Raw genomic sequence first — 26876 nt, 5'->3', positions numbered from 1 at the left:
ATTTTCATGATTTTGCTCTAGAACAGCTCCAATTTGATATGTGGAGGGGTTTGTTTATTTATTTACTGACTTCATTTATACCCCACCTTTCTCCCCAATGTGGACTCAGGGTGGCGTCCATAATTTTCCTCTCCTTCATTTTATCCCCATGACAACCTGTGAGGTAGATTAGGCCAGGATATATCTGTATATAATATATAATATATAATTCTATATAACTGGCCAGGATATATAACTGTATAACTGGCCCAAGTTCAGCCATCCAGCTTCCATGGCAGAGTGGGGATTACAATCTGTTCTCCAAGAGCCTAGGCCGACACTCTAACCACTGTACTATGCTGTCTGTCTGCTCCAAAGTATTGTAAATTCTATGTTGTTGAGATCAAACTTTGGATATTATGACAAAGTGAACATTAGGATAAGGGCAGGGCTTTTTTTCAGCTGGAACACGGTGGAACGGAGTTCCGGAACTTCTTGAAAATGGTCACATGGCTGGTGGCCCCGCCCCCTGATCTCCAGACAGAGGGGAGTTGAGATTGCCCGCGTGGTGGGCAATCTCAACTCCCCTCTGTCTGGAGATCAGGGGGCGGGGCCACCAACCATGTGACCATTTTTTTCCGAGGGCAACCCACTGAGTTCCACCACCTCTTTCCCCAGAAAAAAAGCCCTGGATAAGGGTAATACAGTTTTCCTTTTTATGCAATTGTTGCGTTTGCTATCATGCTACTGTGCAGGATATCATATGCCATATGTTTGGGCTAATAATAAATTTGTTTAGTTTCAGGACCAATGAGTTTCCTAGAAAAGGACGGAGAACGAAGTTGTGAGTTGCAAATAAATCCGCATTCCCTTCTTTATATGTCATCCAGCCGCATTAAAGCATTAGTACCCCATCCTGAGAGCTTGCTGGCCTCAGAACTGCTATGTTGGTTCCACCACATCACAGGTGCTGCCATCTGGCATCCTAGGGCCACTCGGCAGAGGGGGAAAGAAAGAAACTCTCCTGCAAGGTCCAGACTACACAGCCCCCTGGTGACACGCTGCCTTTGCCCCAAAGCAGGAGGAAAGAACCACAACTCCCACAGGCACCAACGGCATGAGTGGCGGAAGCCCTCGAGCTAATTCATTGCAGGAGCTGCACAGATGGAGGGTTAAATTCCCTGCCTGCAGCCAAGTTCCCTGTTGCTAAGCAGAGGGAACCCAGACATGTGCATGTGAAAATGATCTAGGGCTCCTAGAGTGGAAACACACAAGACAAATTATACGTGAAGAGCACTTGATTGGTCCTGCAAGCTTTCCTGGGAATGGTAGTCTTACCCCCCCCCCTTCCAAGCAACTGGAGAAAAACTGAGCAAAGTGTATTTTCTTGCAAAGAACAGCCTCTTGACTGGAGAGATTCTCTATTTCAAAAATCCAATCTGCTGGTTTTCCTTTAGGAGCTGAGATGGGAGGCAGGGGGTGGGGGATGTAACAGGACCCTGCCGGGAGAAGGAGAATGGGAGGGGCTGGGTTTCTCACTCGCTCACAAAACACCTCAGGTTTATTTCTTACATCTTGTTACATCATTCCCCACCCCCCTTCTGAGCTCTCCAGAGGATTTTTGAAAGAGAGAGAGAGAGTGTGTGTGTGTGAGAGAGAGAAAGTCCCTCTTCACATTGAACGATTGAACGGCTGTTTTTTTTAAACTGCAATTCCCAGGGATCCTTGCAGGATCCGACACTCGCCCGTGCGTGTTTTGACCTTTAGTAGATCAAACACCGAACATGAGCCAGCAGTGTGATGAAGCAGCTAAAAAGGCAAATGTGATTTTGGCTGCATCAACAGACATACGGTGTCCAGATCACGCAAAGTGATGGTATCTGTTTACTCTGCTCTGGTTAGACCTGACTCGGAGTACAGTGTTCAGTTTGGGACATCACAGTTTTAGCAAAACAACAGACTAGCTGGAACATGTTGTCTGATGTCAGCCCTAAAATTGCTTATGTTCTGTTTCAGCATTTCTTCAACTCTGTATTGGATTCTGACTAATGCTATGTCTTTGGCCCTTTTCGCACTTACGGTTTAAACCGCCATTTATGAGCATTCGCCCCGATCGCAGTGGCTTCGGCATTGCACCTGTTCATTTCACACTGTCCACTGCAATTTCGATTTGGTGTCTATGCTTCATTTCAAAACCTCGGTGCAATTTTGGGCTTTTGGGGCCTTGCAATTCACGTCACACTTTTTAAAAAAAAATTGAGCATGCATAGTAACGTTGCAATGTTGGAACCCTTCCCCAGTTTTTGCTGATTGGGCTGTCCCCTGCCCACAGGAGAGGCAATTGGTGGCAGAGTTCTGGGGGAAAACATGTACCACTCTCATTTTTTTAAATCAAGCCAGGAAAGGGTTAAAATGCTGCCGATTAATCTCCTCCCAGGAAGCAGAGGCTTGTTTCCAAAGGGCTGGGCAAAATGCTTGGGGTTTTCCCCCCTCTTTGGCAAAGTCTGAAACATGCCTGGGAGGGAGGGAAAAGCAGCCATTTAATCCTTTTCTGGCTTTTAAAGCCAGGAAGAAAGTGCAGGAACATTACAACGTTGCAACCCATTCTTGTCTTTAAAAAAAAAAAAAGAATGTGTGTGCATACCCTAAGGGAGGAAGGAGAAAGCAGCTATTTAACACTTTCCTTGATTTTAAAGCTAGCAGGGAATTAGCAGCAAGCTTACGAATCATTCCTGGCTTTTGAAAAAAAATAAAACAGCATGCATACCGGGAGGAAGGAAACCAACGGAGAAGCAGCCTTATGACCCTCACCTCGCTTTACTAAAAAAAAATGGTGGACAAGGAGTTCAGAGAGCTGAGGAGGGTGGGAGTGGTTAATTCTGCACAAACCAATCAGCTCCCAGGGAAAAGGAGAGGGGGGGAGAGAAGCAAAAAGGGGGCAAAAGTGTTCACATTAGCAAAATGCGGGCCAGCTGCCAGTCGGCAGCGAACTTAAAAAAACATCGGGGTATGTCCGCAGGGGGAAAAATCGGGGATACAGCGGACAAAAAGCGGGACTGCATCCCATGACTGCTTTTAAGTGTGAAAATCTTGCAAACATGGGATGTGGAACAGGTACAAACGCGCTCTAAAAACCGAGTGCGAAATGTACCTTTGTAAACTTGTGTTTATTTATGGCATTGTTCATGAAAATGTCCTTGAAACTGACTGTACTAATCTCACACTGTGTAATCCGCCTTGAGTCTCAGTGAGAAAGGCAGACTATAAGTCACATAAATAAATACAATAAATAAATAAACATGTCCAAAGGAGGACAACAAAGATGGTGAGGGGTTGATGCATCTGATGAAGAGAACTGTGATTCTCGAAAGCTTATGCTACAGTAAAGTTGGTTAGTCTTAAAGGTGCTACTGGACTCTTTTCGATTTTGCTACTACAGACTGACACAGCTAACTCCTCTGGTGAGGGGTCGGGAGACCAAGTCCTATGAGGACAGGTTGAAGGAGCTGGGTATGTTTAGACTGGAGGAGAAGAGGCCACTAAGTGGTGATGTGATAGCCCTCTTCAAGTATTTGAAGGGCTGTCACATAGAGGATGCAGCAGAGTTGTTTTCTGTTGCCCTAGAGAGTCAGACCAGAACAACAGATTAAAATTAAAGCAAAAGAGTTTGGGGGTAAACATTTTCCACGTTCCTCAATGGAAAAGTCTTCCATGGGTGGTGGAGGGCTCTCCTTCCTTGGAAGTATTCAAGAAGAGGCTAGATGGCCACCTGACAGCAATGATGATTCTATGACTCAATATGAACGTGTGCTGACTGAGAGAGGGAGGGCTTGAATGGAGGAGCTGGTGCTTGGCTCTTGTGGCCCTGTCTTACATGCCCAGAGTAATACCGATTGCCACTTTGGGATCAGGAAGGAATGTTCCTCCAGGCCAGATTGACAAGGGATCTCGGAGGGTTTTTGTTGTCCTCTAGGCATAAGGCAAGGGTCACTGGAGGAGGTGAATTTCCTACATTAGGCAGGGGGTTGGACTAGATGACCCCTTGGTTCCCTTCCCGCTCTATTTTTCTATGTTTCTATGATAAATATGTTGGGACAGCAACAAGGGAACATACAATGGCACCCTCAACAAAGGTCACCCCGCTCCCCAGTAGCTCACTGTGGAAGGGCACCCCTGTTGGAAACGGGAGGTATGGCTATGGGTTGTCCCAGGATGTTTGCCAAAAGCCATTGCCCACATTTTGCCCAGCAATGGGGTGAATGGCAACAAAACACAAGGCCAGTCTTGAACCCATGGTTCCCCCACACAAGAACAGATCCTTAAGCACCAAGCCAGTCAAACAGAGACAAACAAACAATTGTATAGGCCATTAGGCATTCCTCAGTAGCCGTGATCACCAGCAGGAGTGGGACAGAGAGCATTTTGCAAAAGGAAGCATTGCCTGGCAGGAAAGCACTTGGCTTTTGGCTTGTCTCCCATGTGGAGACATGGGGAAGTTTATCCCCTTGGAGATGTAGTTTTGCTTCCACAAACAGCATAATGAGGAATGAGTCAGCCCACGTATCCATCGTTTTGGCTGACATGACCCTACACACCATCTCCCTCAAGCAAGAAGTAGGGTGTGACCAGAGTATGAACCTAAAACTACGAAATGACTGTTAAACTCAGTCTCTCTCTAAACAAGACATCTTACATGGGGACGCTCAAGTGTAAGGAGATGCAATGTTAGCTAGGAAGTGTAGTTTAATGCCGCTACCAGTCACATTAGTAAGAGCAGAGATCACTCCTCAGAGGGTTTGTCAATTTCAAATTGACCAAGCCTTGGGGAGGCAAAGATGAAATTAACAAACCCTCTGAGGAGCGATCTCCGCCCATTCTATCTTTTCAAACTACGCTCTTGTAGAGAGATGAAATTTTTAAACTGCTCTTCCAGGCTAACACTGCATCTCCCTACACTTGAGCACCCCCTTTTAAGATGTCTTATGTGGGGAGACTCTCAGCAGAGGCCTTGCTTTGACCTTACAAGCGAAGGGGCACCCAGTCTTGGTGGTTGATTCTCTTGCATTTTATCTATTAGTTTTAGGTCCTGCTGCTATGCACTTCGCAGCCCAGTCGTGCTCTCTCGAGTCTCTTCATTTCCTCCTGGCCCTCAAAGCAGATTACAGGTTGCCCGACAATCGAGGGTGGCTGCCCATTCATTTCGCCGCATATTACGACAACATTGCCTGCTTCACTGTTCTGTATCGAAAGGACCCAGATCTTCTAGAGAGTGAAACACGTAGTGGGTAAGTGGAAATGTGCATAGCATTTTGTAAGACCCTATTTCTTTGAGAGGTCAAGTAAAGAACCAGAGTGTACAAAGGCATCTGTCAGTCCTTGGCAGGTAGCAGGGCTTTTTTTCAGGGGGAATGTGGGGGTTCGGAGTTCCTGAACCTCTTGAAAATGGTCACTTGGCTGGTGGCCCCACCCCCTGATCTCCAGACAGAGGAGAGTTGAGATTGCCCTCCGCGCTGCTGAGTGGCGCGGAGGGCAATCTCAACTCCCCTCTGTCTGGAGATCAGGGGGCGGGGCCGCCAGCCATGTGACCATTTTCTCTGAGGGCAACCCACTGAGTTCCACCACCTCTTTTCTCAGAAAAAAAGCCCTGGCAGGTAGAATCCCCAAGTTCTCCACAGCAAACACACAGGTGTATTGGTTGAAGTAACTTTATTAGAGATCCATCAAGTTCAAGGTGCTCAGACAAGTGAATTGGCAGAAGTGACGTGGATGGGGTCAGTAGTATTAGTTATAGGGAAGTTTCCCGCCATCAGGATAGGGACTGTTAAAGTTTGAGCGTGAAGGAGCCAGGGGGGTGAAGAGGAGAGGCTAGGTTTAGGCTAGACAGAACAAAGAATGAAATCATCTGAGTTCCCAAGAAGGATACATTTCGAGTCGGCTCCAGCCAGCCTCCAAGGACACTTGCTGGAAGCAGCTGGGAAATAGAAAGTAAATACTTGCAAGATAACCTACTGCCTTAACATCAATAAGAAACTTTTCATGCCCTCAGAGGACCAGTACATAACACAGAATACATTCATGGCAGATATGCAGACAGGCGTATATGACAGCATCTTTCTGATGCACGCTATCGCAGACATAGTCGATCCCATCAACATACATACTAAAACAATACGTACTGAAAACTGGGAATTTTGTGGGGGAGGGAGAGTGAGGGTAGGTATTGAAGTGAATTCTCAAAGGGTTGCTGCTCGCCATACTTTGGCTTTTGGGATGATGTCAAGGTGAATTGAATAGGCAGGGCTGACCCAAGGATTTTTGGTGAATGAGGAAGAATGTCACCCCACCCCGGGACAGAAGGAAGAAAGGAGCAGCTTCCACAAAACATTTTTTCCTCTCTCTCTTTCTCCGACAGATATCACTCCACCCCTCTTTTGCTTGCAGCTACATCTGGAGCATTAGATACTATTCAGTATTTGTTTTCTCTCGATGTCAACTGGCTCAAAAAAGATAGCGAAGGAAATAATATAATTCATTTAGCGGTGCTGAATTTTCATACAGAAGTTCTGAAGCATCTAATCGAACGAAATGTTCCCGATCTCCCAGTATGGAAAACTGTGGTTGGTAAGCCAGTATATTTTCTTCTCATTAAAAAATTCAGGTTGACCCACTGGAATTTGTCAGCCTAACAGTGACAGCCTAAGTAGAGTTATAACTAGGATTACCAGCCCATGACATCACTTCCAGGTCAGGCAAGAAGTGATGTCATAGTGTTGGTGCAGCGGTGATCACCCCCTCCATTTCCCCCCAGCTGGCCCAGTGAGTGACAGCAGGATGAATAGGTCTGCCAGAGGGAGGTCTCTCTCCAAAGCAGGGCACCTGGCAACCCACATTACATCCTTCTAGGTCTATTGAAGTGGGCTCGGAAAGACATAACTGCTTAGGTTAGCACAGTCATTATACATAGTCTACAGCCTTCTTCATATCCCCACAGAATAATTCCGTGATGAAAATGATATTGCTGTCCTCCCTGGAAGAGTGGGGCAATTTGCAAGGGGAAGCAGAGAACAACGTGGCTTCTTGTGTTGTCAGAGGAAGCCACATGGCACGGATCAGGGCTTTTTTTTCTGGGAAAAGAGGTGGTGGAACTCAGTGGGTTGCCCTCAGAGAAAATGGTCACATGGCTGGTGGCCCTGCCCCCTTATCTCCAGACAGAGGGGAGTTGAGATTGCCCTCCGCAGAAGTCAATCTCAACTCCCCTATGTCTGGAGATCAGGGGGTGGGGCCACCAGCCATGTGACCATTTTCAAGAGGTTCCGGAACTCCGTTCCCCCGTGTACCCCCTGAAAAAAAGCCCTGCCCATTATACCATGTCAGAATGTGGAAGCACAGAACAATGTAGGAAAAGGGGCAAATCTCAGCTGCCAGATAATCTGTATTCAATATTTTATCAAGTAAAATGACTAAGTGCTATAAAAGTGTAAACTTAGAACCCGTCATTCAGAAAACATTATTCTACAGACACTTCCAGATTATTGCATCTATACAATTATTCATAAGGGAACAAAATAGTTATCATTCAAGTACTAATATCATACAATAAATATATCAATACAATAAATATGTTCAAGAAATACTAATACAAAAATATACTCTCTAAGAACAGCCGTCTCGTGTTCTATGTGCCCATAACTGGATGAGTTAATGTTAGTTGTCAATGGTGATTAATTTATTTTTTCAGATAGGTTTGTGGTGGAAGACACTTGAGCCCCTGAGGAAGTTTGAAAACAAAACCTGTTAGTTCTAGCCGGCCCCTGGTTGGGCTTTTGGGGTGTTCATTTTTTCATCCCCTTACTTCTCCACCCGGAAAAGAATAAAGAACAAACATTACTTCAGAAATTATACAGCTTCTATTAAATAACTTACCTGTAGTTTGGCTTCCTTCCCAGAGTTACATTATCCAGCAGATTCAAGAGAGATTTATTTGAACTACTATTTCCATCTAGCAAATTTAAGAGAGTTATATGGACTGTTGCTGGTGACACAATGGATTTTTGCGGCTATTGGATATTTTACACCTCTTCTACAAAATAGGGGAAGAGGTTCAAAATGTATGCCAGATGAGACACTTTAGACTCTCAGAAACATAAAATCAATCTCATGCCATCTAGATTGCCAATACCCCAAACCCAGAGCCATGTAAAAGCTGCTGTTAAGATTTCCTGAAATACCATGACAGGCACTTCGTGCAAACTGTCGGGGGTTTTCAGAACTCTTCATTGGGCTGCGTGTTTCAAAGCAGAAGAAAGGGGGAAGGTCTAGGCTTTGATCTTAAGACTTTTCTGTCTGTGCCCTGAGTAGGATGTTGCATAGGATGCCCAATGGGGGCAGGGGGTACGGCTAGCTGGGATCAAGTAGCACCCTCTGAAAGAGAAGCACATACAATGATTGCTAGAATTGGGTGGAAGAGATTAAGGTCCTTCCAGGCCACCCAGAAAGCTAAAATATGCTATGCAGCAGTGAGTAGCAACAGAAGTGTGTGTGAGGTGGGTGGTGGGTGGGGAGACACCCTGTTCCTACAGACTCCTGCTGTCAGGCTTTGCCAGGGGATTCTCCTAGACGACTCCGCTTCATCTAACCAGGCTGGATGAGTTAAAGGTCTTTATTAAGAGATTACCACCATTACAGCAATACCAGGGCAAGGCCTAGTGGGCTAGTGATATCTTCTTATCTCCTCCCCCTTTTCCAAGCAGAAGTCCGTTAGTCTCGGCACGCAGTCTCTCGCGGGAAAAGCTGGAAGGGGGAAGAGATGCAAGCGCCACGGCTTGAAGGACATTTGGTTGGTTCTCAGGCGCCTCGTTCCATCCATCCCCACCTTCCTAGATAAGACAGCGGAATGTGGTAGCAATAGCAGAGAAGTGGCAAGAGAACAGCAAAACTACAAGCTATTTATTCCCCCCTCCCCCATAGTAGAAGACATCATTGAGTATGGCAGGCAGAGCGCAGGCCTGCATGGCACCTGCTTCCCTTGCTGCTGCCGCCATGGCAGTGCCCCCCGTCCCCGGCAGCCTTCCAGTCTCTCGTGGCCTGCCTCTGGCTGATTCCACACCCGTTGGATAATGCACTTCCAATCCTCTTTATAGATCATTTGGAACGGATTTTGTCATGTGCGGAACAAAAAATCTACCTCAAACGATTAATAAAGTGCATTGAAAGTGCATTATCCAACGGGTGCAGAATCAACCTCTCTCTTCCCAAACCGGGAAACTGCTGTGGTTTTTTCCAGATGTGTTCATACATCTGCCTTTTCTCTCAGCTGAAGGACAACTGTCTTTCCCCTCAGCTGAAGGACAACTGTCTTTCCCCTCAGCTGAAGGACAACTGCCTTTTCTCTCAGCTGAAGGACAACTGCCTTTTCCCTCAGCTGAAGGACAACTGTCTTTTCCCTCAGCTGAAGGACAACTGTCTTTCCCCTCAGCTGAAGGAGTAAGGGGATAACTATGTTTGTTTATTTACTTCATTTATACCCCACCTTTCTTCCCAAGGGGGACCCAAGGGGGCTTACATAATTCTCCTCTTCGTTTTATCCTCACAACAACCTTGTGAAGTAGGTTCGACTGAGTATGTGTGACAAGCCTGGAACTTTCAAGGCATAGTGGGGATTCGAACCTAGTTCGCCCAGATACTCGTTGAGCACACTAGCCATTACATTATGCTGGCTCTTTTGGACCTTTGCAACAAAACCAGAAATGAATCTTGTGGCATTTGAAAGACTAACCAATATTCTGAAGAATAAGATTTCATGGTAATGAGATGCTTTGTAAACTCCTACAAAGGAAGCGCGCTCAGTGACTAAATCCCTCCATCAGGGGTCACTGCAGGCAAAACTATGGTGCTGGAATTATTCGTGCTGGTTAGGCAGCAAACTCCTAATATTATTGCTGGAAAACAACCTTTGGATACTACCAGCGAGTGACTTCAGTTTACATTTTTTCAATAGGGATGCTAGACTGTGCCGACAATGCAAGGAGAGAAATGGCAATACGGTGTTTAGAAGTTCTTTGTCTTGCCAAAGATCACTACTGGAAGTTCATTTTGGATGCAGGTGAGACACTCGGAATACCTGTACAGTGCCTTCCATTCTATACGTTACTAATGCTAGAGGAAGTTATCTCAGGGTCAAGCTACAAGTGACAAATGACACTTGAATGGCAAGTGAACAGACTCACGTGTATCAAGTGATCAAGTGGAGCGCAAGTGGAGTGCAAGTGAATAGGGAGGAATACACGTGTCTGTTCACTTGCCATTCAAGTGTCATTCGTCACTTGTAGCTTGGCTCTCAGGAACAAGGAAACTAAAGGGTTGGATCCAGACCCAATTTTCCATGGGCAGAATGCAGCTTTCCTGCCTCTCCTTTCCCACGGCAACACCCTGACCTCCATGAAATGCTGCTATCTGTGGGACAGAGGATTCCAAGAAACAACACAAGGAGGTTCTGCAGTGGAAAGGGAGAATCAGTGGAAATTGCAAATTTAGCCTGAATCCAACCCAGTATGAAACAGGAGGAGATTAATGCCATTTAGACTAGAAGATAGGCAAGCCTAGATGGATGTACAGGAAGTGACATCAGCAGGGATTTTTTTCAGGGGGAACATGGGGGAACGGAGTTCCGGAACCTCTTGGAAATGGTCACATGGCTGGTGGCCCCACCCCCTGATCTCCAGACAGAGGGGAGTTTAGATTGCCCTCCGCACCAAGTGGTGCAGAGGGCAATCTCCACTCCCCTCTGTCTGAAGATCAGGGGGCGGGGCCACCAGCCATGTGACCATTTTCTCTGAGGGCAACCCACTGAGTTCCACCACCTCTTTTCCCAGAAAAAAAGCCCTGGACATCAGTGGGTCGCAGGTGACATGTCAATGTTGTCAGTAAGAGCCTGCACTCTTCCTGTACCCAGCTGGTGCCCCCTGCCACTACTCAGCTGGCCGGGGGCGGGGGGGAGAAATGATGGGAAAAGGGGGGGGGTTACTGGAGGTGCAGCCCCTTGCTGGCAATATCATCATGTCACCAGCAATGCACTGACATCACTTCCTGTACACCATCACTTCCTATATGCCACCGAGTTTTTGCCCAAATACCAGAGTGGTTCCAGTGGGCCAGCAATGTGATGTCACTTCCAGAAGTGATAGTGTTGAGTTGCTGGTGATGTCATTACATTGCTTGCAAGCCCCTTGGCAGCCAGTAAGTAGCTTCCCCTGCGCCCCTCCCCCCTGCCAGTTGCCAAGGGGGACCAGGCAACTCTCGATGTGAGGGACCATCCACATGGGGCCCACATAATTGATCCTAATATTGATCTTTTAGGCCATACACAGCTGGTACTGTGCAGGCCCATGAGGGCTGCTTCTTTTCCAATGTTCCTCTCAGCCTCCTCAAGTATCTAGATAAGGCTTGGCATCATGTTAAGGTTTGTTTCTGCAAGAATCCATCTCCTTTTAGCTTGGGGCCATCCAGCCTCCTTAGGTGTGTCAGTAAAATGCTTCTACTTTAAGGCTTCTGCCAAATCGTAAAGACATACCTTTTCCCCTAGAGCCTTTTAGCTTAATGTTTTCAGATGTTCTATTTTCATTTTGGCTAGGATAACCAGTGTATACGTCGGGTTAGATCCAACCAGCCAGCTTTTTTCACTCAACCTCACCAAATTTCTCTCCCCACTACAGAGCTAGTCCTACATGAGTTTTGGCCCTGCACACTCCATAATCCCCAGCACAGGTTTTTTTGGTGGTGAAAGGGAATTTATCTTCCCTTTTTCACCAGCAGAAAAGCTGGTTGGATCCAACCCATCGGCTTGACTCACCTTATAATTCTGATACTGTGTAGATGATAATTTGTGATTGTTTCCTAGTTTAGCTTGCATAAATTCTATGGAAAGGCAATTAAGAAATTTTATAACAACAAATAAAATCACTATGGGTCAATCCTACACATGCGTGAATGTAAGGAGGTCACCCCACCTTCCCCCTCCCTCTTCAGCTTTCTGCATGCCACAAAAACCTTCTGAGGAGGGGCTGGGAGACCCCATAAACAACGGGCACACATCACAGGGACAACAGTGTGGAGGGAGAGTTAGACAAACTCAAGAGCTGGGGGGGGGGGCAATTTTGCCCCATTCTCCTTCCCCTCTGCAGCCCCTGTGTGGTGTAGCACTTGGTTTGTGGAGGTCCCTCAACCCAGGGAGGCCTGGATTCGAATCTTTACTCATGCCGTAAAGTTTGCTGGAAGACTTTAGTTATCTAATTTTTCTCCATTCACAACAGGCCAGTCAGGACCATAAGAGGCCAAGGTTCTCCCTTGATGTTGGCCCCTAGCATTGGGTGTGCTGCCATTGATGGAGCTCTCCTCCATGAATCTAAGTTACTTACTTACTTATTTATTTACTAGCAACAAAGCCCGTTGTGGGAAAAAATACAACGGGCTCTAGAAAGGGGAGGGCAAGCAGGTGGCCATTCCCTCCTCCTCTGTCACTGATCCCAGCTGAATGAAGGCAGGGGAGGTGGGCATGGCTCCTGATCCAGCTGGGTGAAGAAGGGACAGGCATTGCCTCCTACTCTGCATCTTATTCTATCTGGGCGAAGTGGTGGTGGGGCATTGCCGCCTGCTCCACGCCTGATTCAGCAGGTTGAACAGGGGTGGGTGGGCATTGCCTCATGCTGCACTCCTGATCCCAGCCAGGTGAAGGGGGTGGGCATTGTCACCTTTTCCTTGCTTGATCCTGGCCGGGTTAAGGAGGGTGGGCATTGCCACCTGCTCCACTCCTGATCCCTGCTGAGTGAAGTTGGAGGTGAGAATTACCTCTTGCTCTGCACCTGATCAAGGCTGAGTGAAGGGGGATGGGCATTGCCTTATGCTCCGCTCCTGATCCTGGCTAGGTGAAGGGGGCGGGCATTGCCACCTACTCTGATTTTGATCCTGGCTGGGTGAGGGTGGGTGGGCATTTCCTCCTGCTCCGCTCCTGATCCTGCAGAACCACAAGGGCTGCTCCAGAAACAAAAGACTAACCACTACAACCTGTACTTCCCGGAGTATAAAGTTAACACTAGTCAATCAATTAATGTAAATATATTTAAAGTTACATGGTGCAAAAAGGTGCAACAATAATAAATACATCAATCTACATACAAGCAATCAATTATCTGTCCATTCAATAAATATATCAATAAATACAACAATAAATAATTCAATAACCTTTTGAGTATTTATTGTAGTATTCATTGGTGTATTTATTAAATTATTTATTGTTGCCTTTCAGTCAACTGTAACTTATATGGGGGGGGGCAGATGATCACATGGCCCCCTGACAGGAGGCCGGTTGGGTGGCTTTCCGATGACTATTGGACCAGCCTCAACCATATGCCTGGCGGAACATCTCACGGCCAGGCTACAAGTGACGAATGACACAGGTTGGACACTTGTCAGCTTCCCTCATGTTTTGATGGGAAATGTAGGCAGCTTGGCGGAATGTTGGACAAGTGACAGTTGAAAAGTCCATGGGACAGCAGACAGAGAGCCAAGCTGCAAGACCAGGACGCCTACATTTCCTGTTCTAAGCAAATCAGAAACTGGAGGCAATTGCAGCAGAATGCTTCCCAGGACAGTGTGTCAAACTCTTAAGTGGGACCCTTCCATCCTTCTGCTTTGCAGATACAATCCCGTCGCTCATCAGCTTGTTGAAAAGCCAGTCGGTCAAGTTGGAGTGCATCTCTGCAGGGGTGCTGAGCAACATCACAACACACCACGCCATCGCTCGAGCCTTTGTGGACGCAGGTGGCATTGCGGTGTTAATAAAATTATTTGCCAGTGACGAACCAGAGCTGTTGTCCCGTTGTGCGGTCATTTTATACGACATTGCTCAGTTGGATAATAATCAGACAGTCATTGCTGAATTGGTAAGTCTCATATATTTATTTATAAATATTTAGAAATAAATAAATATATGCTGTTGCGTCTCCCCCTCCAATTCTTCTCTTTAAAAATAGGGGGGAAAGAAAAGGAAATTTGTTTGCTTTTGCATTCTCTTTTCATAAGCGTTCAAAGGCTGATACGTGCTGCACATGAAATTGGCAACTTTTGATGCACATTAAGGAGAGAGAATTCCCTCCAAGAAGGGGAGAAGACTGCAGAGAGGGATTCTGTATTGTCATGGTGGACTCCTGCTTTGTTCCCATGGTTACCTCCAGGCACTGGCTCCCTGGTAACCATGGTTGACAGGCCCAGAGCCAGTCTTAACATGCACAGAGAAAGAACATCCAGTCTTTCTCTGCAGTCTCACCCCCTTCATTAACTGGGTATCAAAGTGTATATTGCAACTCGTGTTTTTCTTTTAACCTGCCTTTTACCTTTATTACAGCTCCTCCTTACATTACTATGACGCCCTTTCACACTGCCACCTACCATAAACCTCCTTATACAGTTTGAGGTTTCACAGGCAGTTAAGGGCAGCCACAACTAGCCACCCATCAAACCTCTATTTTTCAAGTAGAGAATCCTGACCCAAATCCACACTGGGTCCTCTCTCTCCTTTTCCCAGAGGCTCCACTGGACAGGTAGTCCATTACCTATATTTACTTCCCCTCACCCAGCTACTACTCAGGGCCATTGGGGAAAGGGGGCTTAGTGTTTACTTTCCCTATATACACTGCCGCCATATATTAACTTTGGCCTATTTGTCATGCCAAGAGTGTTTGAAGTTTGTATGTGCGCATGTCTTATTTCCCCTCAGCCAACAACTTCAAGCCAGCCAGCATTAAAACAGAAACAAGAATGAATTTTATTTACAACATAAAACACTGGAATGAATGATTTTAAAACGTACGGATATATTGTAGTTAAACAGGGAATGATTACTCTATATCAGAACAGGTGTCAACAGCCAGCTATATCCCTGCTGCCTTTTCTCAGCAGCTTCCAAACCTTCTTTCCTTTTCTAACTGCCTTAAACTGAACTTCCAACGGACTTTTCAACTGTCACCAGTCCAGTATTCTGCTAGCTCTCATTGGCTGTTCCCTGGGAGGGGCAGAGCTGGAACCAGTTCTGTCCATCACAGTTACCTTAAACTTTTAACTCACAAGGGTTACAACCAACACTGCCCCCCCACACACACACACACAGAGCTTCAGGTGTTCTCTATCCAGGCTTTTACCTTGAGAACACCTTCCCTTTGGGTTTGAATCCTACCACTAACACAACCCCCTGTGTTTTGCCCCTGGGTGTGACCTATATATTGTCGCCTCCATGATTTCCTCAGTGTTCCCATATGGTTTTTGATGCCACCAAAGGCTTTCACCTTAGATCTCTTCAGTTTAACTGTTATTATAGGAAAGCTTAGTTATAGATGGTAATATGGTCAGTGTGTGAGGGTCACTGTAGGGTAAAAAAGGGGGATTCTGTATTCCAGATGAAATAGGTGTTTTGCTTAACCAGAAGTAGAATTTAATTATAAATGCATATGCGTGATGGTTGCAGCAGAGTAATGATAAGCATAGTGGTTTCAGATCAGGTTCATAAGCTTAGTGGTTTCAAAAATAGTTATACATTCTTAAAGGTATATTCACAGACCCAGTTACAAAGACTAATTTTCCACACAGTTCTTTACTCACAGAATAATTCTCTCCTCTCACCCACACAGATGCAGACTTTTAGGTTTCCACACAGATTGCCTGACTGAACTAGACTTTCCCTGTGTGGTTACTTAGGCTGTTTTCATCCACAAAGTAGACTTCCACACAGATTGACCGAACTAGATAGAATCACTGAATTAGACAAAATAAACTCTCTCTGAGATATACAGATTTAAAAACTTTTCCTTTGCATTCTCCCCTAAACTGCAGTTCTCTCTGCCCCCTAGGGTACAGTCAGCGACTACCACTCAATCATATCACACTCCATTCACCCATCTAGTCTCTCTCTCACATCAGAGGCCTGCACGTCTAACCACAGTAAACTTAATATTTTTTAAAAACCACACCGAAACCAGTAAAATACAAACTATTTACATTGCAAAACATTATAGCAACTAGCATGAAATGTGATTAAAGTGAAGTTGGACTCCCCTTAGCCCAGGGTATGAATCTCAGGGCTTATCTTCACCAGGTTTTTGCTCCAGCTTGGCCTCTTAACTATCAGTTTTTCTCCTTCCTCACACACAGTATTGCAAAAGTGGTCTGGAAAAACTCCATGAAAAACCAGCAGAGCAAGGATGCTGTTTCTAACAAAGGGGAAAAAACAATACATTTAAGTAGCCAAACCTAGATAAAAAGACCCCAGTGCAGAAAAGCCCACGCTTCAAAACCCCGTTCCTTATAGCAGGAATGATTGTACTATCATAGTGCTAAATGGGAGTAAGCAGAAAAGGAGAAACTGCTGATTTGTTAACTGTGATTCGTTAACTGGCGTTCCCTATGCAGTAGCCAGCAGTCTGGCAGTAATAAGTATAGTTGTTTTCTTCAATGCTATCCATAGATTTCTGTGCTCTTCCTCTAGGGTGGCATTCCAGCCCTTGTCAATCTGTTGCACTATGACATCGAAGATCTGCTTGTGAATGTGATCAACTGCATCCGAGTTTTGTGCATGAACAACAAAGAAAATCAGTTGAAAGTGAAAGAAAGCAGGGGCATCAAACCGCTTGTTCAGTTCCTGACATCAGAGTCGGGTAATAAAACAAAAACAAAACCAGGGCTGTTTCCACACAGCTTACCTTTTGCCGGAACACAGTGTGAAATCGCGCGAAATCGTGCAATAACAGCATGGTCTCGCGTGAAATCGCGCGATAACAGCATCTTCCTGGCGTGATTTCGCTCATGAAGACACTGTGTTCTGGCAAAAGGTAAGCCGTGTGGGAACGGCCCGACATAATCCAGCAAGAATCTGTCATGACTGACTATACCCATTCTGTCATGCCAATGATTTTGCTGTCAAGTGTATGCTTTATTCTGTATGCCTGGAGATATCCTCGTTGCTAACATTCCAATAAGTTCTCACCTGTTCCCAGGTGGCTGGATGTTTACCAGTTTCAAGCTTCCTGCGGGTGCTATGTCTACTCTTTCTCTGTGCAGCTTGATAACCCAAATATGCATACCGTTCTCACAGATCAAACTTGTTTGGAAGATGGGAGGGGGGATGGAACAGAGGGTCGAAGAGAGATGTAATTTTCCTATGTAGTCATTCTGGTCAACTTTCTACTAGAACTGCCTAGGGGCTTACCTTGTTCTTAGGTAGACCTTTGGATCTGATTATGGAAAGAACTGATTTCTGAATAAAAGCCATTTAACCAAGCACCAGTGTCTTGTTACAATGAACCAGGGATCTGTCTGCTGTAGTCTATCATCCAGAGTCTGACAGAATCTACCGGCTAGGGATTTTAACTGAATTGTCACAGCCCCTCTTCTGTGAGATGCCAAGATAGTTAATGTGTAGTCAATAGTTCATTAAAATATTAAATGAATTGTGTGTGCCACTTTGAGAAGGCCTTTGACCACAAAAAGTGGGGTATGTATTCTTTAAAGAAAAGTCTACTGAACCGCTGTGGACTTTGTGAAATGGGACTTTCCCACTTCCCTCTCTCATTTCAGTCCATAGATATACACACCCAAGTTTGTTCCTGGGGCCGACAGATCCTCAGGAAGAGTAGTAGGGGGTACAAAGTGGGTGTCTGCAATGGGAAGGGGGATTCAGTGGAAATCACTGCCCTCTCTTCCAAACACACAAGTGGAACTGCATGGTCTGAACCATGTCATAGATATTTTCCTTCCTTTCAGGATATTTGTTTTGTACAGTCGATCAAGGTGAGTTACAAGGCTGTTATACTAACCCAGCTTAGAAACAAGCACCTCTGTATTTAGCAGCATTGACAACACATAGCTCCATCCAGTACAGTTCCAAAGAATGTGGGTATACTTGAGAGAAGCACTACAAAAGTTGCCCTTTTCAGTTGGATATGTGCAGTTTTATTTCATTACATACATGCATACGAGATGTATATAGAACCATCCGTGCCATAAAGCTGTCATTTGGGAGTCAATTGCAACAACGTTAGATATTAAGGGCAAAGAGAAAACCAACAATTTCCAGTTTCGATAAGTTGCAAAAATAATTTATTTTGGAAATAAATATTATTTTAAATATTTTAAATATTTTTTACTTTGCAATGCAATTCTTATAAAAATTGAAGTCATTTTGCTTCTGTATTGCCATTATCGATTATTAGGAGGCATCTGAGGACAGTTTCAGTTAGAACTGCATTTGATTGATAGTTTCGGATTGCGATTTTAAATTGAGTTTTAATGTATTTTTATGTCTGTTGTAAGCTGTCTTGAGTGCTGTAAGGTAGAAAGGCAGCTAATTAACATTTTAAAAAAATCATAACTATATATCTACTTCATGTACTTTCGGGAAGAGCCATGGTGCTGTGGCAGAACATCTACTTGACATGAAGAAGGTCCCAGGTTCAATCTCTGCCACTTCCAGTTAAAAGGACCAGGCAGTAAATGAAGTGAAGAACTTCACCTGACACCCTGGAGAGTGGCTGCCAGTTCAAGTAGAGTCCAGTAGCACCTTTAAGACTAACCAACTTTATTGTAGCATAGGCTTTCGAGAATCACAGTTCTCTTCGTCAGATGCATGCGTCACATGCATCTGACGAAGAGAACTGTGATTCTCGAAAGCTTATGCTACAATAAAGTTGGTTAGTCTTAAAGGTGCTACTGGACTCTTTTTGATTTTGCTACTACAGACTAACATGACTAACTTCTCTCCAGTTCAAGTAGACAATCCTGACATATGGATAGACCAATGGTTTGATTCAGTATAAGGCAGCTTAATGTATTCATATGTTCCTCCACAAAGCTGCTTAAATCCTTCTCCATATCTAATGAGATTATAAAATCCTTTTAAAAACAATGACAGAAGTTCAACTAGTGTACTATTAACCCTTTGATCGGCTTGCATATGTATTAATCCTCCTTGAGAAATACCCATAACCAGGGGGGTTTTTCAGCTGGAACATGGTGGAACGGAGTTCCGGAACCTCTTGAAAATGGTCACATGGCTGGTGGCCCCGCCTCCTGATCTCCAGACAGAGGGGAGTTTAGATTGCCCTCCGTGCTGCTGGAGCGGCACGGAGGGCAATCTAAACTCCCCTCTGTCTGGAGATCAGGGGCAGGGCTACCAGCCATGTGACCATTATCTCCGAGGGCAACCCACTGAGTTCCACCACCTCTTTTCCCAGAAAAAAAGCCCTAGCCGTAACTAAAACTAACCTCTTAAGAGACCAAGGACATCTGAGTCTCTTAAGTCCTGTTATTTTACACGAAGAGGTTTGTGTGTATAAGAGAGATCGTGCTCCAGTTAATAGGGGGGGGAGTGTTCTATGGGATACAGGGTTGATTGTTCATTGATTCCTCTCCCCTGCAAGGAATGACAAGTTTTTCTCCATCCTCTTTCACAAGGGGGAGGTAGGCAACACATAGCATACCTTTGGGGGATGCCATGTCCCCCCCCCCCACCGCCAGAGCCTTTCTGTGAGCAGTTAACCCAGCAGATGTCTTTAGCAGGTCACTTCAGGAAGAAACAACGTCAAGAACTTAGCTGAACTCATATAGAAATGCCAAATGAGAGTAGATGAAGATGCTGAGTGTGTATTGGCTGGAATAGTTGAGGGTGAATTAATTAATCAACGATGATTTATAGTGCAATCCTATTCAGAATTACTCCAATCCAAACCTATTAAAATCAACGTGCTTAGGCTGGAGTAATGTTAATGTCCTATCATCGGTGAGATAAATTGTTTTGTACTTACAGGGCTGTTAATTAATTAATTAAGTTAGCATATTTGGGGAGCCTAATTCACCACCAATATTTGTTGAATAAAGTTTATGTTACTCTCTTCTGCATTGTAACTGTGATAATTTAATTTACTGGAAAAATTCTGATGTATTGTTGAGATAGGAGAAACTAATCTATAGCCAATGGATTAATCTTCTGTTGATGAACTAGTCTGTAGACTGATGAATTAATCTGTATTGTTCCCCTTATTAATTTAGGAAATGCCCCTGTGGCCCGGATGTCATTGAATCTGTCTCTCACATTTTATTAAACTGTTTATTTTATGCTAAGATCCCAGACAAATTTCTGAACTCCCTTCTTTATCCATGGTGTGGCCTTTCTGATAATGCGTCCAGCGTCTATTATCTGGTCACAATTTTTCTATAACCTCCAACGTTGCTTGTTTTCTTCAGTCTGCAATTGGTATCAGGGAAGCTATTAATTAATTTTTACAACTTTGGTTTTTAATGCCTTTTCCCTCCCATTTTTAATGTATCCCCTTTTGCTTCTGACATGCCAATAAAGGGTGTGTGTGTGTGTGTATTGTTAATCTATTTTGTGTTTTAAACTATGGTTCATCTATTCATTCGTAAGTAACTGGTGGGAATCTGACTTGCGACTATGCATAGGAAAAAGCAGGATAGGAAGGTTTTTATTAGAAGAATGAATGAATGAATGCATGCATGCATGAATCACTACAGTAATGTCCTGTGGCTGACTTCATGTCATTTGGATGCTTTCTCTGCTTCCAGATGTGCTGCTGGCAGTGGCTTCCGCAGCCCTTGCAGAACTTGCTCGTGGGAATACTAAGATGCAGAACGCAATTGTGGAAGCGCACGTGATAGGTCCCCTTGTGGAGCTTCTTAGGGGAAGGAAAATCAGTGTCCAGGTGAAAGGCGCGATGGCCATCCAGACACTATGCGAAAAGAACACGTATATCCAGATGAGGTTTCTAGCCAAGTCCGTAACCAAGTTCCTCTTAAAGCTCTTGAAGGCAAGTACTGATGCGATTCCGCTATTCCGATGCGGTTCGTTTGCATCGCAGTTTAATAAGATGCGGGCAGCTCTGGCAGGCTTGTATCCCCTGGCCCTACAGATGTCAGAGGAGAAGAAGGCTCTGCTGAGGTTGGTGGAACTCACTGTTAATGGTTATAGTCCTGTTTCATTGCAAGCCTTAAGGTAAAAGTAGTTTTTTTTCTGGCCCGTGCTCCAGGCTTTTCATCTGAAAGTTAAAGAACAAGGTGCCGTGACGCTCTGGGCGCTGGCAGGGCAAACCTTGAAGCAGCAGAAATACATGGCAGAGCAAATTGGATACAACCTTATTATAGATATGCTTCTGTCCCCCTCGGATAAAATGCAGTGTGTCGGTAAGCCATCTCTTTTTGGAGGGGGAGGGTATGATTCTGCAAAACAAACAAACAAAACCCCATTAAGACATCCCAAAAATGTGTGCTGTTTTGGTTGTTTCGGAAGGAGGTGAAGCCGTCATTGCTCTTAGCAAGGAGAGCCAAATGCATCAAAACCAAATATGTGAAGGGAATGGAATCGCCCCGTTAGTTCGGCTGCTGAGGAGCTCGAGAATAGCCGAAGGAACTCTGCTTAGTATCATCCGAGCCTTGGGGACAATGTGTGTGGGTTAGTAGCCTCTTCTCTGTTGCCTAATGGTTAAGAAAAAAATTATGAGATTTTGGATACAAGGAATGCAAGCACTTTGGAAACGTGGGCTTGTTTCCTATCACTCCACTAAGCAAAGGCTGAAGCTTTCCTCTAGTCTAAGAAGCCCTCCTCTAACCTAAGTGGCTCTTCTGCTGGAGGAAGAATAACTTGTGTGGAGAGGGCTAGAGGAACTTCCTCCAGCCAAAGTAAGGTTGCCACCAAGCCAACTTATAACTCATCTCCAGACTACAGAGATCAATTCCATTGGAGAAAATGGCTGCTTTGAAGGGTGGACTCTATAGCATTGTATCTCGCTGAGATCCCCCCCCCCTCAAAACCCTGGCCTCTCCAGGCTCTACTCCCCAAATATCCAGGAATTTCCCATCCAGAGTTGGCAATCTTATGCAGAAGTAATGTGAACCAATACAGTTTATTGATACAGAAATACCATTGCTGTACATGAAATTTCCGCATCATTGACTCATCAAAGCATTTCTGACTCTTGAGCAGGGCTGTGCAGCTAATGTTCCACCAAACCAAATGCTGGCCACTATTGAAGCCCACCAGGGGCTCAGTCAACTTCCTGTTCTTGCTGTCTGCCTAACACAGCAGCGAGGTTTCCAGTAGCATGTTTTGGGTCATGTTTGTAGATGTCAATCATGCACAGACTGGGCTCCATTACAAAGATCTCCACCAATGAAGATCAAGGAATAAACTTTTCCAATGCAGATGGTTAATGCTGGAGGATGAAATGAATGCTATGTGCTAACTTTTGCTATTACGCCTGATGAGTGCTCTGATAAACTCAGAAGTCCACCGAATTTCTTCCACTGATAGATAGCCACTAGCAAATGAAATCAATCAGTGCCTCCAATCAATGAAATCAATCAGTGCCTCCAGTGGTAATGGAAAGGGCTGTCAACTTGCAGTTATGGTGACCTTGGGAGGTTTTCAAGGCAAGAGACATTCATAGGCAGTTTGCCATTGTCTGCCTCTACTAACACACTTCCAGGGATATCCAGTCAAGAATATTACACAGATACCAATCAATACATTTTATAAAGTGCTTCTAGTGCATACATTGCTCAATTTCATGACAATAAAAACAATTTAAAGCAGTATCAATATCAAACAGTCATCTGATACCACATATGAACCAATAGTATCCAAAATGGTGGGAAGAACATACAAAAATATTTCAGAGAAAATACATTCATACGAGTGCACTCAGGCACTCCAATTTGATGAGTCAACAATCAATCACAAAGTCTGTAATCAAGTATAGTATCCAGCTGTGAAGTTGCTTGAAGGATGAAAACGGAGCAAAAGTGCCATGCCTACGGGGTTTGCCGGCATAAGTGTCCCAACCCGTTTCGTGAATTCACTTCTTCACAGGCATTTCTTTCAAATAGCAAATGCTCTTGTCAATTTCACACCACCATATTGCCAATTCCCTGTCGGTCTAACACCGCTACGCAGCACCTCCAAGCTTCTTTGATAGTCTCCCTTCCAAGTACTAATCAGTGTTGACTCTGCTAAGCTTCTGAGATCTGATGAAATTGGGCTAGTCTGTGCCATACAGGTGAGTGCCTCCAATATATTTCTACCATTCATTCTGGATTTTTATTCCAGTACATTTGTCAGCATCAATTTATACATGATGAATCAAAATAGCAGGACAAACATGCCCAACCTGTGATCCATTAAACTGAATACAATCCACTAGCCACATATGGCAGACCTCTAGAGGCTGGATAAATCTCTTGCTTTTGCTTGTCAGAACCTACAAAAATGAGGCAGGAGTTGGCTGGTGTCCTTTGATTGGCTTGTTGGGTCATGAAATTGTAGAAACCTCCCATAAGGATACCACAGGTGCATTGATATTTGGGCCGTTTCTGCTGGCAGAACTTTACAATGTTTGAGTCTTATGAAGTTTGAAAAGTTAACACTGTCTAACCAATAGTAGTTGCTGTCTTTGGAGTAATGCACAGAAACAAGCAACCACATAAAAGCCACCTAAAATTGGTTCTCGTGACAATAACCAACTTAACAGCTGCAATAACACTGTATTCCCTGAATGATGTTCTCCTCCAATCCTATCCCTACTATGACCGTTTCCCCACCGTCTAAAAATAGCACAATACTCACGGAAGGCTGCCGGCTTCTTCGTGTGATTTTCGACACCATCTGCTTACAAAACACCACAAACGTGATTTGTGGTGTTTTATAAACGGATGGCATCAAAAATCGTGCAAGGAAGCCAACAGCCTTCTGTGAGTATCTCACTATTTTTAAATCATGAGGAAATGGCCATAGTCCTCTTCCATGTCATTTTTGCATCCTCGTGGGTTGGATCCAGACTAGATTTTCCACTTACGGAAGAAACTTCTGTCGGTGGAACACAACTTTCCTTCCTCATCTCCTCCTTCAGCAGCCCCAAAATATGGCTCCTGGGGAACGGGGGGCAGAGGACCCTAAGGAATGGCCTGAGGGGCAAATCAGGGATCTACCCTCAAAGAGAGAATTGGAGGAAATTACACCTCCTCTTCTTACTCTGGATCCAACCCCATGTGTTCAAGGCCAAACTAGAGATTACACTCAAAAGCAGGCTCGATTTAGGACACCCAGACCCATAAAGCCATGTTTTAAGGTAACTCTTCCTGCAGACTAGTCATCTTGAGCATGTGTTAACTTAAGAATAAGTAACCGTTATGAAGTTTGCTTGCACGGACATTACATTTTCCTTCTCATTTATTTACATGGGACTGTGCCTCACACGATGGCTCTTCAGGCGAAGCTAGCATCAGCAATCCAGTCAGTCAAGAGAACATCGTTGATGAAGGGGCCTTGCCAATACTGGTTAATTTACTTAAGACTCATCATTCTCTTCAGATAAAGGTGGGCATTGAGTAGTAGCCCTATAGAACGGAACACTTTAGCTATCATTAGCAGATGGTGGCTTTGGAGATATCTTCACTTGCTTGGTACCTCCTGTCGCTTACCTCCCTTTTCCTCATTTTGTTTTCTTTTGTTCCTAGCAGCCCCTTCTCGCCTCCTGGCACTTTTCTGGGTGCCTCTTGCCCATATAGTCCCTGGCAGCTGGGTCCCCAAGTTCTCCACAGTTAACACACAGGTGTTCCAGTTGAAGTAACTTGATTAGAGATCCATTCAGTACAAGGTGCATAGACAGTGGAATTGGCAGAAGTGACGTAGGTAGGGCTAGCAGTGTTAGTTAGAGGGCATCTTCCCGCCTTAACCTGGACCGTTAACCTGGGGTGGTGGTGGAGTGAGACATTATTTAGAGCAGGCAATGAGAAAGATGGACCTATTTGGGTCTCAGGAACAGCACACCACGAGCCAGCTTCGGCTGGCTGTCAAGGACACTAGCTCAGTGGAGTGAGAAGGAAAAAGTAAACAGTTGCAAGATAACCCACTGGCATGGAGCAATAAAGAACTTCCCACACTCTCAGGAGCCAGAGGCAGAACCCACATACATTCATGGCAGATATGCAGGAGGCATATATGACAGGATCCTTGAAGAGAGAAGTCTTTCACAACATCAGCTGCTAAATCCAGTTGCGACAAAGCATTTTGTTTGAATGTTTCTGGCAACATATTATTCACAAACTCCTGAGTGCATCTCATTGAAAGCGAGTTTAGTTGTATGCCATTTAAAGGGGTTATTGTTGGGAGAGGAGAATGAGGAATCTAAGGATTCAAATCAGTGGACCTTGAAGGATGTTCATTCAGACATTATGTGGATCATTAGAGGAAATTAGTTCCTTTTTAATGAGGTATTATTGTCTCACAAAGACCTCTTCCACTGAGGGAAGAGTCTTCTCAGAGGAAGGAAGTCATGGAATCCAAACCGTGTGTGAAATTGGGTGTGTGTCCATGCACACGCATAGATATTGAACAAAAAATCCCTCATTCTGCCGACAGATCCTGCGAGTCCTGCCAATAGTGCCAGCATAACCCGATTCACACGTTCAGAGCAGAATGAGGTGGTATAAAGGAGAAATCACTGTGTTTTATTCTAGCCGTGTCAAAACCGGCTGATGAATATCATGCGGTTCTTATGCAGCTCAGGGGAAGGAAAGAAATGAGATTTAAAAGAGGATCTAACTAATAGGTCTTTGTGTGATGGATGCAATGGAAACTCGGTCTAATTTTAGCAATTATATGTGTTGTGTGTTATGTGCTGTCAAGTCGCCTCCGACCTATGGTGACCCTATGAAGGAAAGATCTCCAAAACGTCCTATCATTAACAGACTTGCTCAGATCATGCAAACTGGAAGATGTGGCTTCTTTTATTGCAATTATATTGCATTTTATTGCATTCTTAAACGTAAAAGGGGAGCTGTGTTCCCGACAACTCGCCCTTTTATGTGGCGCAGGCATAATTTGCGCACCTGCAAGAGGGACGACCTGCCTCCCTTCCCTTTGCCGTGGCAGTAGGCCAGTGGAGGGAAGGGCCCACTCGCTCGCCTGTTAAGCCGCCAGCCCTGAACCGGGGCGGCCAGGTGGCCTGATGGGCAGGCACGCCTCCCTTCCCTTCGCCGCCAGGATCAGCTGGCGAAGGGAAGGGCTCACCCACCTGTCAAGCTGCCGGCCCCAAATCAGGCCAGCCAGGTGGCCTGGCAGGTGGGCGCGCCTCTCTTCCCTTTGCCACCAGGATCAGATGGCAGAGGGAAGAGCCCGCCTACCTGTCTCGGCTGCCCCGTGCTCCCTCTACCTAGGGTCACAAAGAGGGGGCCATAGCCCTGCACTCCCCCTGCACAGAAGGGGCATGGGGGAGGGGGCCATAGCCCCACCCAGCCTCCCTGTCTTCCTCCCACTACCCAGATCAGGGCATTGGGGAGGGGGCAATTCCCAGCCCAGCTGCCCTCCTGCCCCCCTGCCCAGATTGGAGCACTGGGCAAGGGGCAATGCCTGGCCTGCCTACCCTGCTCTTTCTAGAGCCTGTTTTATTTATTCCCACAATGGGCTTTGTTGCTAGTTTATAATAAAAGTACACTTTCATGGAGCTTACAAATCCTGTTTCTACTGTGACAAGAATGCGACTTACATTGTTGAGTTTCATATGTTCTGCCATTTGCAGAAGAGCTGAGGCAAAAATTCGAGAGCTGCGGTACTCCCTCTCTCAGGAGTGGCTTCGTGCACAAAGAGGTTGTGTGAACTCCCCTCTGTTCGCATTACTTAGATTTCAACCCAGGGCTGAGAGATAGGGGCAGGCAGTATTAATCGGTGCCCACTTTGCAGAGAACACATTTTCCACATTGCTAGACACCAGCATCCGCTTCTATGACACATAATATTACTAGCATCAGATTTCTTAAAGACAGGACAAACGTTCCAGCTTCTTTGCTAC

General features: G+C 45.2%; 1 protein-coding gene across 1 annotated transcript in view; it reads left to right on the top strand.

Annotated features, from left to right (window-relative positions):
• Window positions 1–26876, top strand: part of ANKAR (ankyrin and armadillo repeat containing) — a 62080-nt gene that overhangs the window by 14532 nt on the left and 20672 nt on the right. The window contains exons 7-15 of the mRNA XM_054970134.1: window positions 5063–5264; window positions 6392–6600; window positions 9977–10081; window positions 13672–13916; window positions 16511–16679; window positions 20602–20843; window positions 21063–21216; window positions 21323–21484; window positions 24297–24403. Coding sequence (XP_054826109.1) covers window positions 5063–5264; window positions 6392–6600; window positions 9977–10081; window positions 13672–13916; window positions 16511–16679; window positions 20602–20843; window positions 21063–21216; window positions 21323–21484; window positions 24297–24403 — 1595 coding nt within the window. The remainder of the gene's footprint in view (window positions 1–5062; window positions 5265–6391; window positions 6601–9976; window positions 10082–13671; window positions 13917–16510; window positions 16680–20601; window positions 20844–21062; window positions 21217–21322; window positions 21485–24296; window positions 24404–26876) is intronic.

The sequence above is a fragment of the Eublepharis macularius genome, chromosome 2 (genome assembly GCF_028583425.1).
Source record: "Eublepharis macularius isolate TG4126 chromosome 2, MPM_Emac_v1.0, whole genome shotgun sequence".
Lineage (NCBI taxonomy): Eukaryota > Metazoa > Chordata > Lepidosauria > Squamata > Eublepharidae > Eublepharis > Eublepharis macularius.
Note: the sequence above shows the minus strand (reverse complement) of the source record. Positions and strands in the feature narration are given on the sequence as shown.